The sequence below is a fragment of the Pseudorca crassidens genome, chromosome 10, assembly GCF_039906515.1.
Source record: "Pseudorca crassidens isolate mPseCra1 chromosome 10, mPseCra1.hap1, whole genome shotgun sequence".
NCBI lineage: Eukaryota > Metazoa > Chordata > Mammalia > Artiodactyla > Delphinidae > Pseudorca > Pseudorca crassidens.
Genome location: NC_090305.1, coordinates 33,797,981 through 33,810,407, shown reverse-complemented (window position 1 = coordinate 33,810,407; position 12,427 = coordinate 33,797,981). Strand labels below are relative to the sequence as shown.

Sequence of the window (12,427 nt, the reverse complement as noted above, 5' to 3'; positions counted from 1 at the left end):
TTATAACAATGGGAATATTATATTACCTGTATCATCATTAAAGATTAAAGACATTTACTGAAAGTGAAATGATATGGCAAGTTGAACTAAAAATCTGCCTGTTAAGACAGGAGGCAAATTCACCAACAAGGCCGTCGCACAGTATAGTAAAAGGTACAGTGGCCGCCCTCAGCTATGCATAGTTACAGCAAATGTTGGCTACCCTAGTTAGGCCAACAGCCTGGGGGAGCTACGCACGGGAAGCCTAACTACTACATCAACCCGTTTCCAGTGTGGTGGGCAGCTGGGGATGGGCTGGGCACACACCTACCTGGCTGAGTAGCTGCCCGTGAAATATGGTGTTCACCACCTTTAAGACCTGTTTGGTGAGCTTCCTCTGGGAGAAGGGGATGAGGATCCGGCGCTTGGTGCCCTCGGACTCGAGTTCCTGCTGCACTTTGTGCAACAACTCGCAGAGAAACTCCTGCGCGTCCTGTTGGTCGTAGCCGCGGAAGGCGGGGATCAGGCTCCACACCGAGTGAAGCATGGCGAAGGGCGACACCAGAGCCCACCTCCCGGACCACATGACGCGGAAGAGGGTGTGCAGTTCGTGGCAGAGGGAGATGTGCTTCGAGCTGGGCTCCTTGTTCTGGATGAGTTCTAGGCTCCTGCTGAGGGAGGCCCCGCCATTCAAGCAGAGGCCCTCGCGCTTGCAGGCCTCGGCCCCGTGGCTCCTGGGCGACAGCTCGGTGGCTGAGCTGCCGGCCGGCCTGCCCGCGAGAGGGGCCTTGCCGTTGGCGGCCCTGGGAAACAGCTGCTCCGTCTTGGACGGGTCGAGGTTCAGGAAGCACTCACGGAACTTGCGCAGGTGGCTGAGCACCTGGAGGATGGAGTTCATGTAGCAGGTGTTGCCCAGGTTGCGCAAGCCCGTGACGCCCGGCGCCATGGCGGGCGCGCGGCGCGGCGCGGGGCGGGGCCCAGCGGGCGCGCGCGGCGCGGCGGCGCGCGGCGCGGCGGCACGGGGCGCGTGCCGCAGGAGGCGCGCGCTCTTGCGCGGAGGGGAGCTGGCCAGCTCCTCCAGCAGCCGCCGCTTCACCTCGCGCCGCCGCTGCCGCGCCGCCTCCTTCTTGCGCTCCAGCGCCTCCTGCCGCCGCCGCTGCTCCAGCTTGGCCTGGCCCCGCGAGGTCTTCTCGAACCAGAGCCGCAGCGTCCGGGCCAGCAGGCGCTGGCGCCGATACCACAGAGCCGTGAGCATCTGCGGCTGTCCCTGAGGAGCGCGCTGCGGCGGGACGGCGTCCTCGCCCGAGGCCATGGACCGCAGCGTCCGCCCGCGCCTCAGCGGCAGGTCCTGCGTCTGGCCCCTGACCGCCAAGAGGGAGCTTCTCAGCAGCTTGAGGTCCCCTTCGGGGTTGTCGTTGAGCACGTAGTCCTTGCACAGGTAGCAGAACACGTAGAGGTCCCGGACCTCCATGGCTAGCGGGTGTCCAGTCTTTTCGAAGTGTTTGAGGGCGTGGTCTTCGATGTAGCGGCCGCAGGCCACGTGGGAGCACTTGAGACAAGCCCACACGGACTCGGTGGTGGCGCACTCCCGGCAGCACCACTTCTGCGGGTTCAGGATGGAGTGGTCCTGGGCTAGCCGCAACCGCCCTACATGTTTGCATCTATCCATGTCGTATGGAAGTCTTCACTCTTTCAACCTGTCACGATAAGGGCCCTCGAAGAGAGAGAGAGGAAGAGAAAGCTTTCAGCAAAATATTTTCCTAGAAAAAGGCTTGCAACCGGCATTTTCCACTCAGTATTCATTTGTTTTCAATTCAAAACTGGTTCTTTTGGAAGGAAGTTTAAAAAAAGAAAAAGAAAAGCAATTTTGGCATAGACTGGGTATAACAGAAAGACAGTTAAGTTCCTTAAAAAGAATCATAAAATACTAAACGACAGACCTTAGCCCTAATGTGTAAGTTTACATTTTCTAAGGCTGTTTTAATTCTTGAATATCAGCTAATTTTTACGTAAGGCTGATTTGGAAATGTCATTACCCTTATTTCACATTGCACCCAACTGGCCACCAGGGGAAAGAAACTTGTATTCTGAACCATCTCTGAATTGATGATGTCCTGGAAGTGAAAGCCTCTCTGTCTCATACCGACAAGATCCTGGCTGCATGCAAAAAGGAACAGGGCAGAGGAAAGGAGAGGAGAGACATAGACAGCGTTTCACATACCAGTAGGAGAGATGAAGACTCTCAAATAAAAAGGCAATCTTAGGTCGGTTTCACTGTGTTTTTCAAAGTAGAGATAAGAAGATAGGGTAAAAAAGATAAATGGTAAGAAAGAAATTCCTCTGCAGTACAAAGTATTATTTTTATTTTCTTGAGTCCAAAGATCTGGCTAAGTAGGTAGACTGAGCCTCAATCTAACATTTTGTCTTTTGTGGTCTGAATGTTTGCACCCCATTCATATGCTAAAATCTTAACCCTGAAAGGTGATGGTATTAGGAGGTAGGGCCTTTGGGAGGTGCTTAGGTCAAGAATGCGTTGACCCTCATGGGATGAGCCTTCAAGAATGGGATTAGTGCCTTTATAAAAGAGCTCCCTCACCCCTTCCTCCATGTGAGGACACCGTGAAAAGCCAGCCATATGGCTATGAACCAGTTACTCCTTACCAGATAGGGAATCTGGTGCCATGATCTTGGACTTCCCAGCCTCCAGAACTGTGAGAAATAAATGTTTGTTATTCATAAGCCACCTAGTCTATGGCATTTTTGTTACAGCAACCCTGAGGGACTAAGCCAAAGTGTCTTTTTGAAAAGAACATTTACATCTTGTAGAAAGGATGGGAAAACGTTTACCTTCCTTGCTGAAAGTACAGAATGAGACAAATCTGACTTGTAGGACAAGAGGTGTAGTGGCTACTGGTATTACAGTATTTAACCAAACTACCGGGACAAAAGAAAAAAAAGCAAACCTTCTGGATGATATATGTAAAAATACTTTTTATTTTTAAAAACAGTGGTAACATACTGAGCGTTTTTGTTTTTTTTTGTCTTTCTAACATTGCTTCTTCAACACTGTTCACCAGAGAAGCCTAATAAGCCATTTTTCCAAGGGAAAGAGGCTATTTTAAAAGAAAACCTTTTATTCTTTGGAAACTTGACTCCCCCCCCCCAATACCAGTATTTAAATTCCCTAAAGGCAGTTCCTCTTATAAACTGGATTTCCTTCACCCCATTTCTTGCCCACTTTCATTTCTGTGAGCAAATACAGTTCTATGACTATGGGGTCACCCAGAGAAGTTCTAAATCCAAAGCACTCTGAGTAGTGCCTTTAGTTGGTTTTCCAGATGCCTTTTTTGGCTTGGCCCTATTGCTAAAACCCACAAATATACCACAGGACCAAACCAGGGATCCTTCCCAGTTTTAAATTGCCCATTCCAATGGGCAGGGGCCATGTCCCTATATAAGAAATCCTTAAATCATACAAAAGAAAGTAACCTAGATTATCTTCCATCAAGTCAGGTCATGCTTTTCCTTTGAGTACTATCAGGATTTAGTTTCTACTATATTTTTCTAATTATTGACTTGTTGCTAAGTGCCCTTTAAGTCATTTCTGTAGATGTATTTCTCCATTTCCTAACTAGCTATAATCTCCTTCAGAGAGGAGATCATGTGTTATATTTCTTTCTTTCCTTTTTTTTTTTTTTTTTTTTTGCCACACTGTGTGGCTTGCATGATTTTAGTTCCCTGACCAGGGATCCACGAACCCCGGCCCACAGCAGTGAAACCACTGTGTCCTAACCGCTGGACCGCCAGGGAATTCCCTATTTTTCTTTTAAAAAAGAAAATTTTCTTTATAATTCTTTATAATTTCAAGACTTGTGGGTGCTCAACTCTTGAGTGGTCAAAGGTGTTCTGTCAGAATTACCTCTCCACACAGACCAGAACAGTATTGAAATAACCATTTCTGTTTACTTTCTGTAGGGCATAGCCAAATTAAAACAGACATACATTTAAAAGATAAAATGGTAAATAAATGAATTGTCTTTTTGCTACCTATTACCAATCAGGAATTTAAGTTGGATACACATGATGCTTACAACCAATTACTGGAGACACAAAAGAAAGTCAGTAATAAAAGAATGAAAAGGGGAAAAATAAAATCAAAAGATTGGCAATTCCCAAGTTTGTCACTAACTTCATATTTTTCAAAATGTAGTCTCTGAACCACCTACCAGCATCAGAATTCCTTAGGATACCTGTCATATGTACAGATTTCTGGTCATGACTCCAAATGTGATGAATCAGATTTTGGGAGAGGGGTCTAAAATCTCCATTTTAAACAAGCTCTACAGATGATTCATTTGTACATTAAAGCCTTAGAACCACTGTACTAATCAGTAAATTATATAGGGCTGAAGAACTCCTCATAGAAATCAAAGAAATCAAGGGATCAAAAATTTTATTTCTCAAGATCTTTCACTTAGACATTGTTCAATAGAACTTTCTGCAACGATGGAAATATTCTTTATCTGCATTGTCCAATACTGTACTAACTAGCCACATGTGCCTCCTGAGTACCTGAAATGTGGCTAGTGAAACTGAGGGACTGACTTTTAATTTTATTTAATTTTAATTAATTTAAATTTAAATAGCCACATGTGACTGGTGGCTGCAGTATTAGATAGCACAGATTTAAATACACCAGCACATACTATCTTTAGCTCACTTGGGTTTTCTTTTTGTTTTCTTCCCTTTGGAAGATTCACTACTCACTGAATCATGTCTGAATAGCTTCTTCTAACTCAAAACCTGACAAATCCCCATTTTAGCCAAAAGGAACCTTGATGTGTCTTCAGAAATTTAATTGCTACTGAGATCTTATCACATGAAACATAGCACAGCTTCAAATCCTACAAAGAGAGAATATTTCTATGAATAGGAATACAGCAACACAACACCCAAGACATTGATACCTTATGAAATCAACTTCTGTGCTAGAAAAAACATGCTGGAACAACCAAAAGCCAAAATAGAAAACCACTAAAAAACCATTCCACACCCTCTTCATGGAATGCTGTCAAATGGAAAGGGCACTCTGGAAATTCTTTCTTCCAATTTCATTTTCTGATCTATAAATCTGCTGATCACGCACATCCTTTCCTGCACAGCCTTTTTCCCATTACAGATCTGTCGTGGCAACTCACTAACCTGCCATATGGCAGAGTAAATCCATTCAGGAAAACACAGGGCTACTCTGCACCTCACTACACTGATTTAACCTAGGCAGACTAGCTTCTCTAGAGGAAAAACATAGCTGATCATGCAATGGAAATCACTCAAAAGTGACACAAAAGTCAATGCACACAATAGAGAATAAAGAGAATACAATCTTGGGTATACTCAGTTCAAGAAAGACCGTGTATTTCACTCACCCCTCACACATCCTCTGACCATTTTATTTAAGAACAAGGCCTAACACTCACAGGCACAAAGAGGAAATCTATTTTACATTTTTCTGACATGGACCCCTTTTCCTTCATAATTGCTAAAGGTCATAAAAGTCCTAACACTTCCATTTAAAACATATATCATCCAGTGTGACAGGCACCCAGTATCCAAAAGAGAGAAACTTGCAGTGTAACTGGAAATGAACATGATGTGCCTTAATAGTTCTCCATCATTAAGTATATCAGTAACTGTAAAAAAATGTCCTGCTCACCCTGGATCAATCTGCATACAGAGAAAGCAAACCTGACAAAATATTAGCGTTTGCTTCTTTAAGTAATATAGTTTTAATTTAAAAATCTGAATCAACTTGAGCTAAAAACCATAATTAATATTTAAAAGGATTCTACTATAGTTAATATCACCAAATAGTAAAAGAAGGTAATGGAACCTGTTCAATGTTTGCCTTTTGTTCTGATGAGAAACTTCTAGATTTATCACATTATTTTTTAAAGGTCTCTGTATGAGAGAGATGACTGAGCATTACAAAAATCTTTCAAAAACCTATAGCTTGAAAACATGATTCATCTTTTAATTGGACTATTCCAATTATTCTCAAATAGCAGATTTCTTAGCCGATCCGAAATGGATAACAGCATCACCCGAAATAAAATTTCTGGGGAGAAGTTCAACAAAAACAAAATAGGAAAAATTTAAGAGAATCTACTTTAGGGAGATTTCCATTTCTTCTCTCTCATCGTATTGATTTCTTCTCAGTTCTTGACTAAGGATAGTGGAAAAATCCTGCCTGATCTTGGTGAGACCAAGCGGCATAAATTCCAGCTTCAGAGAGAGTAGACACTATGGTAACATGCTGACAGCCTTCATTTACATAAAAGAATACTAATTACGTGGTATCATCAACATCTGCGATTCTGCTCACCGCCATATGCGACAGAGCAGGGTATTTTAACCCTTCAACCTGCTACACATACCCTACATTACATGTCCCATAAAACCTGCAAAGGGTGCTTAAAGACACAATGAACACATTTTTACAAATAACAAGTGTTGAAAATGAATTTTATTTTCAGCTAACAGTTTATTTCTAAGAGATATGGGAAAACATAATTTAGTATCAATATCCAATTAAGACAAAGATTTTTTAAAACAAGGTAGAAATCGCATTAAGATACAGTTAATAACCCAAAAGGGAAAATGCTACATTTTAGAGTATTATTATATAGGGCTTTAAAAGGCTGTATTTTAAGTACAATGAAACTAGCCTTTTGAATTTTTGCATTATGGCTAAAATAAAACAAAGAAATAGATACAAAATAACAAAAACAAAAACTAGGAGCAGAGACTGAGAAGGGTGACGCTAGCCCTTGGCTAAGGGCAGTGTGTAGGCGGGAGCACGCGGTGGGGTGGCGGGGCGGGGAGTGGCGGTGGGGGGGGGAAGATGGCTGAAGGGGTGGAGGGTCCTCACGGCTGCTGCACTTTCCCTTGTTCCCCTTCGTTTCCATTCTCCCTGAATGTGGGGGTGGGTCGGTGGATGGGGGACAGATAACCTGTAGGTCAGAGCGTCCGTCCCTCAGAGACTCCTGCAGAGGCTGAATTCTCTGGGACGAGGTTGGAAGCTCTAACCAAATGTGTTCTTGAGCTCTTAAACCCGAGAGCGGAACGGCCACTTAAGCAGCGGCTCTTGGCCACAGGCGATGGTACGCTAATGCGCTGGGTGCGCCGGGGCCTTGCGAGGTTGGCCATCACTCATCAGTAATCAAGCGCTGATGTTCGAGAATGAGCCTGTTTAATCACGAGTTACAGATTTAAGGTTATGTCTGCACAATAATGTCTCTCTCTCTTGCATTAGGATCTGCTTTCCTCAGTGAGAAAGCAGTAGAGTTCATGTAGAGAGCCAGCCAGCACACAACCGATTGCCACAGCGCAGGGAGATGACAAAGACAGAACGACCAGCACAGTACAGATGCTTTGCTCTGTGCCAAATACCAACTTATCTAACTGTATTAAGAGCCAGAATTGGGTGTAAGCCCTCTGTACCTTCAGTCTCTGCTCTCTTTTGTTTGCCTCCTTCCTCTCCAGCTGCAACATGCCCAAGTCTCTCCTGTCTGAAAAACACACAGACCCAACTTTGCCCTGCCTCTAGACTATCCTTGACACTATTTTTAGGCTCTTTCTCCTTCTGCTTACTTTATTTATGGCAAGAATAATGTGCAGCTTCATCTTTCTCACAACTCACTCCTTCGCACCTTCATTTCATAGCAACTGTTTTCTCAAAGGTCTCTGCAATTTCCTCAGTGCTGAGTTCATCAGCCCTTTCTCAGTCCCCATCCACATCTATTCTGCCCCTGACACTGAATACACACTCACGCCTGCATTTTAGGCTACTGTTCTCTTCCTACGTCTGTAAATACACCTTCTCTGTTTTCATGTGTGTCTCTCTTCCTTGAAATATAGACTCTCCTTAAGATTCTGTTCTCAACTCTCTTCTTGATGATTTCGTCTGTTCCTAGAACGTCAAGTATCATTTCTATTAATTAATGTATTTTAATTCTCACACTTTTAAAAAACCACTTTATTGAGATATAGTTGACATACCATAAAATTCACTCATTTAAACCACACAACTCAATAATTTTTAGTACACTCACAGAGTCCCATAAATACTTTTGCATGTAAAATCTGTCCATTTCCTTACAGAGGCTTGGTCTCAGGTTGGATCTTCACATTCTGATACCGCATTATGGTATACTACTGTTAATGCTATTTGCGGGATGAAGCTTCTGAATATGTTTTGCAACTGTTTGTTTGGTAGCAGTGATGTACTGAGCTATACACACTGAGATCATGTACTGAGTTATACATACTGTTTCATCCAAGGCTCCTGATGATCAAGACATGTAAGACGACAGACAGGGGGTTAAGGAAATGCCATCTGTGGAACAAAGCTAAGCTAGCTGGCCTTCAAAGGATCAGACTTTTTGATTCATTAGCCTACTCTTGCCAAAGAGGTCTGTGCCTAAAACTTAACCCCTTTTCCAGGAGGATAGTGGACTGGGCGCAAGGGGGCCAAGGAAGACTGCTCATATAAAATTCAGAGAAATTCTGAATACACTGGGAGCCTGTGCACGCGCGTGTGCATGCGCACACACACACACACACACAGAAATGTTACCTGTGACTGTGCGGAGAAGTGACAGCCGAGAGTGGAGATAACTAGTTTGGCTGTGTAAGGATTAAACAGGTCTGCTTCAGAGCTTAGTAATTTGTGGCACTTCCAGATCAAACCTGCTGATGCTTTTAGTATGATCTCCCTGACAAGCTAGTGTTAAGGCAAGGTCCAAACTAAAGGCTCCCTCTTCTACTCCACTGCCACATGGAAAAATTCTATTGCTACCGCTGAGAGAATCAGGGTTTACCCTTTAAATATCTGACCGCAGGAATTATGGTTTGTCCCTGCAGTATGCCTCCAAAACACTGTTCTCTACAGCAGCTGGGCAGTCATCGTAAGTGTGTACATATGTGTATACATATGTCAAAGTGTACGTATATGTCAAATTTCTAGAATTGTGCCCTTTAAATACATGCAGTTTATTGTATGTAAATTACATCTCAATACATTTGTTTAAAATTGCATAGACACACACGCACAGACACATATACACACACAAGTGAATAATATACCTCTAATGAAATAATGGATCTAGTCAGTAGCTCCAACCACTAGGTGAAAGCTGACAGGAAACTTTACAATGGGTGGATAAGGCTGACAGCACCTGACTCCAGTGATCAATTTCACATTGAAAATAGGACAAACCAGACATTATATGCTTCCCTGCTATGATGCAATAAGAGGTTCACAGCAGCATCACCTATAAAGTACTCTTGCTAAAAGAACTGAACCTGGGCTTCCCTGGTGGCGCAGTGGTTAAGAATCCGCCTGCCAATGCAGGGAACACGGGTTCAGCCCTGGTCCAGGAAAATCCCACATGCCGCAGAGCAACTAAGCCCGTGCACCACAACTACTGAGCCTGTGCTCTAGAGCCCACGAGCCACAACTACTGAGCCCACATGCCACAACTACTGAAGCCTGCGCACCTAGGGCCTGTGCTACGCAACAAGAAAAGCCACCGCAATGAGAAGCCCGTGCACCGCAACAAAGAGTAGCCCCTGCTCGCCACAACCAGAGAAAGCCCGCGTGCAGCAGCAAAGACCCAACGCAGCCCAAAATAAATAATAAATAAATTATTAAAAAAACCAAAACTGAACCTGAGTCCAATGAAGCCTTTGGATCTAACCAAGTTATAAGAAATGTGGGAGACAGGAACGTGCTACCACAAGGTTGCAATTAGCCAACGGACCAAATCAGAGTGTGGCAAATGCTACAGGATCAGTGATCTGGAGTCTTTAAGAAATAAATGACATGAAGAAAAAAGCGGGGGGATAGATTTGCTACAGATTATAAGAAACCTAAAAACATATCAACCAAATGCAGTGTGTGGTTCTTATTTAGATCCTGATTTGAACAAACCAAATATAAAAATATATTTTTGAGAAAACTGGGAGAAATGTTTTAAAATACTGTTTGCCTCTAGCTATACCACTATATTTTTTAACAGTTTCGTTGAGGTAGAATTGACATACAGTGAACTGTACATATTTAAAGTGTACAACTTGATACATTTTGCATATACTTGTGAAATCAACACAACCAAAATAATGAACACATTGATCACCCCCAAAAGTTTCATGCCCCTTTGTAATCCTTTCCCCCAGCCTCCCTCCCTTAAACTCCCAGTCCAAAACTTGAGAAATTTAAACACAGACTAGGACTGCCCTGGTGGCGCAGTGGTTAAGAATCTGCCTGCCAATGCAGGGGACACGGGTTCGATCCCTGGTCCGAGAAGATTCCACATGCCATGGAGCAACTAAGCCCGTGTGCCACAACTACTGAACCTATGTGCTGCAACTACTGAAGCCTGCACGCCTAGAGCCCGTGCTCCGCAACGATAAGCCACTGCAATGAGAAGCCTGCGCACCGCAACAAAGAGTAGCCCCTGCTCGCTGCAACTAGAGAAAGTCCACGCACAGCAACAAAGACCCAACGCAGCCAAAAAAATAAAAACACAGACTAAGCATTAGCTAATATTAATAATTATTAGTTTAACGTGACAATAGTACTGTGGCTGTATTTTTTCAGTCTTCATATGTTAGAGACACCTCTGAAGTATTTATAGGTGAAATATTACGATGCATGGAATTTGCTTTAAAATACTCTAGTGGCAGGAAGATAGATGAAACAAGATTGTCAAAACGTTCATAATTGTTGAAGCTGATTGATGGGCACATGGAGTTCATTATACTATTCCCTTTATTTTTGTGTATGCTTGAAAAGTTCCAAAAAAATTTTTTTAAAGACAAAAAGCAAACAATATACTCTCTGATAGCAAAAGAAAACCTTGAGATATGAACCATTCACAAATTAGACAAATTATGGGACACCTTTCATCTCTGTCATTTTACCATCATATCTAGTCTTACCTTGAGATGCACCCTCCCTACCCCTCAAGACACACCCAACCAAAGCAGTGCAGTTTTTCTTGGCAGTGTTAGTCACAGAGATTGCTTGCATAGTCCTTTGGTCTGGGCCTCAAGTACACCCTTTAGACTCAGGTAGCAACTTCTTTGCAGCCCCCCAAACTTTCTTTCAAAAACTTCACCAGAATTTTGCCCACAAAAATTTCCTGAGGATGTTTCTCTTTTGGGGGCACAAAGCCACTTTAGTTGAGCTGTTGAAATGTTCGTGCTTAGTGTAATGTTTTCTCTCTTTCTGAAACTTCCTCCTTTATTGGGAAGGAAAATCTCTTTTTTTTTTTTTGGCAATTCTGCTTCTTCCTCACTAACTCTGATTATCCAGGTGGCAAGGAGCTCATCCTATGCCTTTCTGAATTTCACTGTAGTCACAGCAAAAAACAGTAGCACAAAAATTATATTAAAAAAAAATTTTCTGGGGCTTCCCTGGTGGCGCAGTGGTTGAGAGTCCGCCTGCCGATGCAGGGGACGTGGGTTCGTGCCCCGGTCCGGGAGGATCCCACATGCTGCGGAGCGGCTGGGCCCGTGAGCCATGGCCGCTGAGCCTGCACGTCCGGAGCCTGTGCTCCGCAACGGGAGAGGCCACAACAGTGAGAGGGCCGCGTAGCGCAAAAAAAAAAAAAAAAAAAAAAAAAAATTTCTGTTTCTCTGACTCCAGTCAGATAAAGGTTACTCCCAGTCCATGTGATGTCTGGGGAAGCGAAATCTGGCCACAAAGATCCAATACAATATTCACAAACATCAACCAACAGGTTGTTTTCAGCTGAGACTTTGGAATATATTTTCTCATAGAAGCAATGCTACAAATAGCACTTGGTCCAGTTAAAAAGCTATTGAGCCCATCATGTATCCTTGGTGTCGTACCAGAATACTAGTGCTACCACTACGGAAGCTAACTATCAAATGCATTATTCTGAGAAAATTAATGCAAAGTTTCAACTTAAAATGCCAAGAACCGCTTTCCCAGCTGCAGCCCAGGCAATGAAATTGGGAATCTCCCTCCTCCCGCTTTCCCCACATGGCTAAAGAGGGCTTTCCACACATGGCCATTTGTATGGAAGACACATATATATGTTAGGAACTGCCTGCAGAGGAAAAGAAGGAACAATTTCTGTGAACAGAAAATAAATCTGACTAGAATTTACAAATGGATCGTCAGGATTAGTTGGTGATTTCAGTGGCTGCTCTAAGGAAAGGAAACCCCATCTTCCTGATGTCCTGTTTCTTAAAAGGATAGTAGTATATTTAATCCTGTGCCTTCCCCAATAATATACCAAAGCACATCTGTCAGGATGGAGGTCCATCATATTTTGCATAAATGGAGACACAACTTTTAAAAAAATGTATGTATGTACTTATTTATTTTTGGCTGTGTTGGGTCTTTGATGCTGCGCCT

At 43.4% G+C, this 12,427-nt stretch overlaps 1 protein-coding gene across 1 annotated transcript in view; it reads right to left on the bottom strand.

The window, feature by feature from the left end:
• USP49 (ubiquitin specific peptidase 49) overlaps nucleotides 1–12,427 on the bottom strand; it is a 41,234-nt gene that overhangs the window by 12,353 nt on the left and 16,454 nt on the right. The window contains exon 2 of the mRNA XM_067752979.1: nucleotides 311–1,693. Within this exon, the coding sequence (XP_067609080.1) occupies nucleotides 311–1,648 (1,338 nt within the window). The 5' untranslated portion in view covers nucleotides 1,649–1,693. The remainder of the gene's footprint in view (nucleotides 1–310; nucleotides 1,694–12,427) is intronic.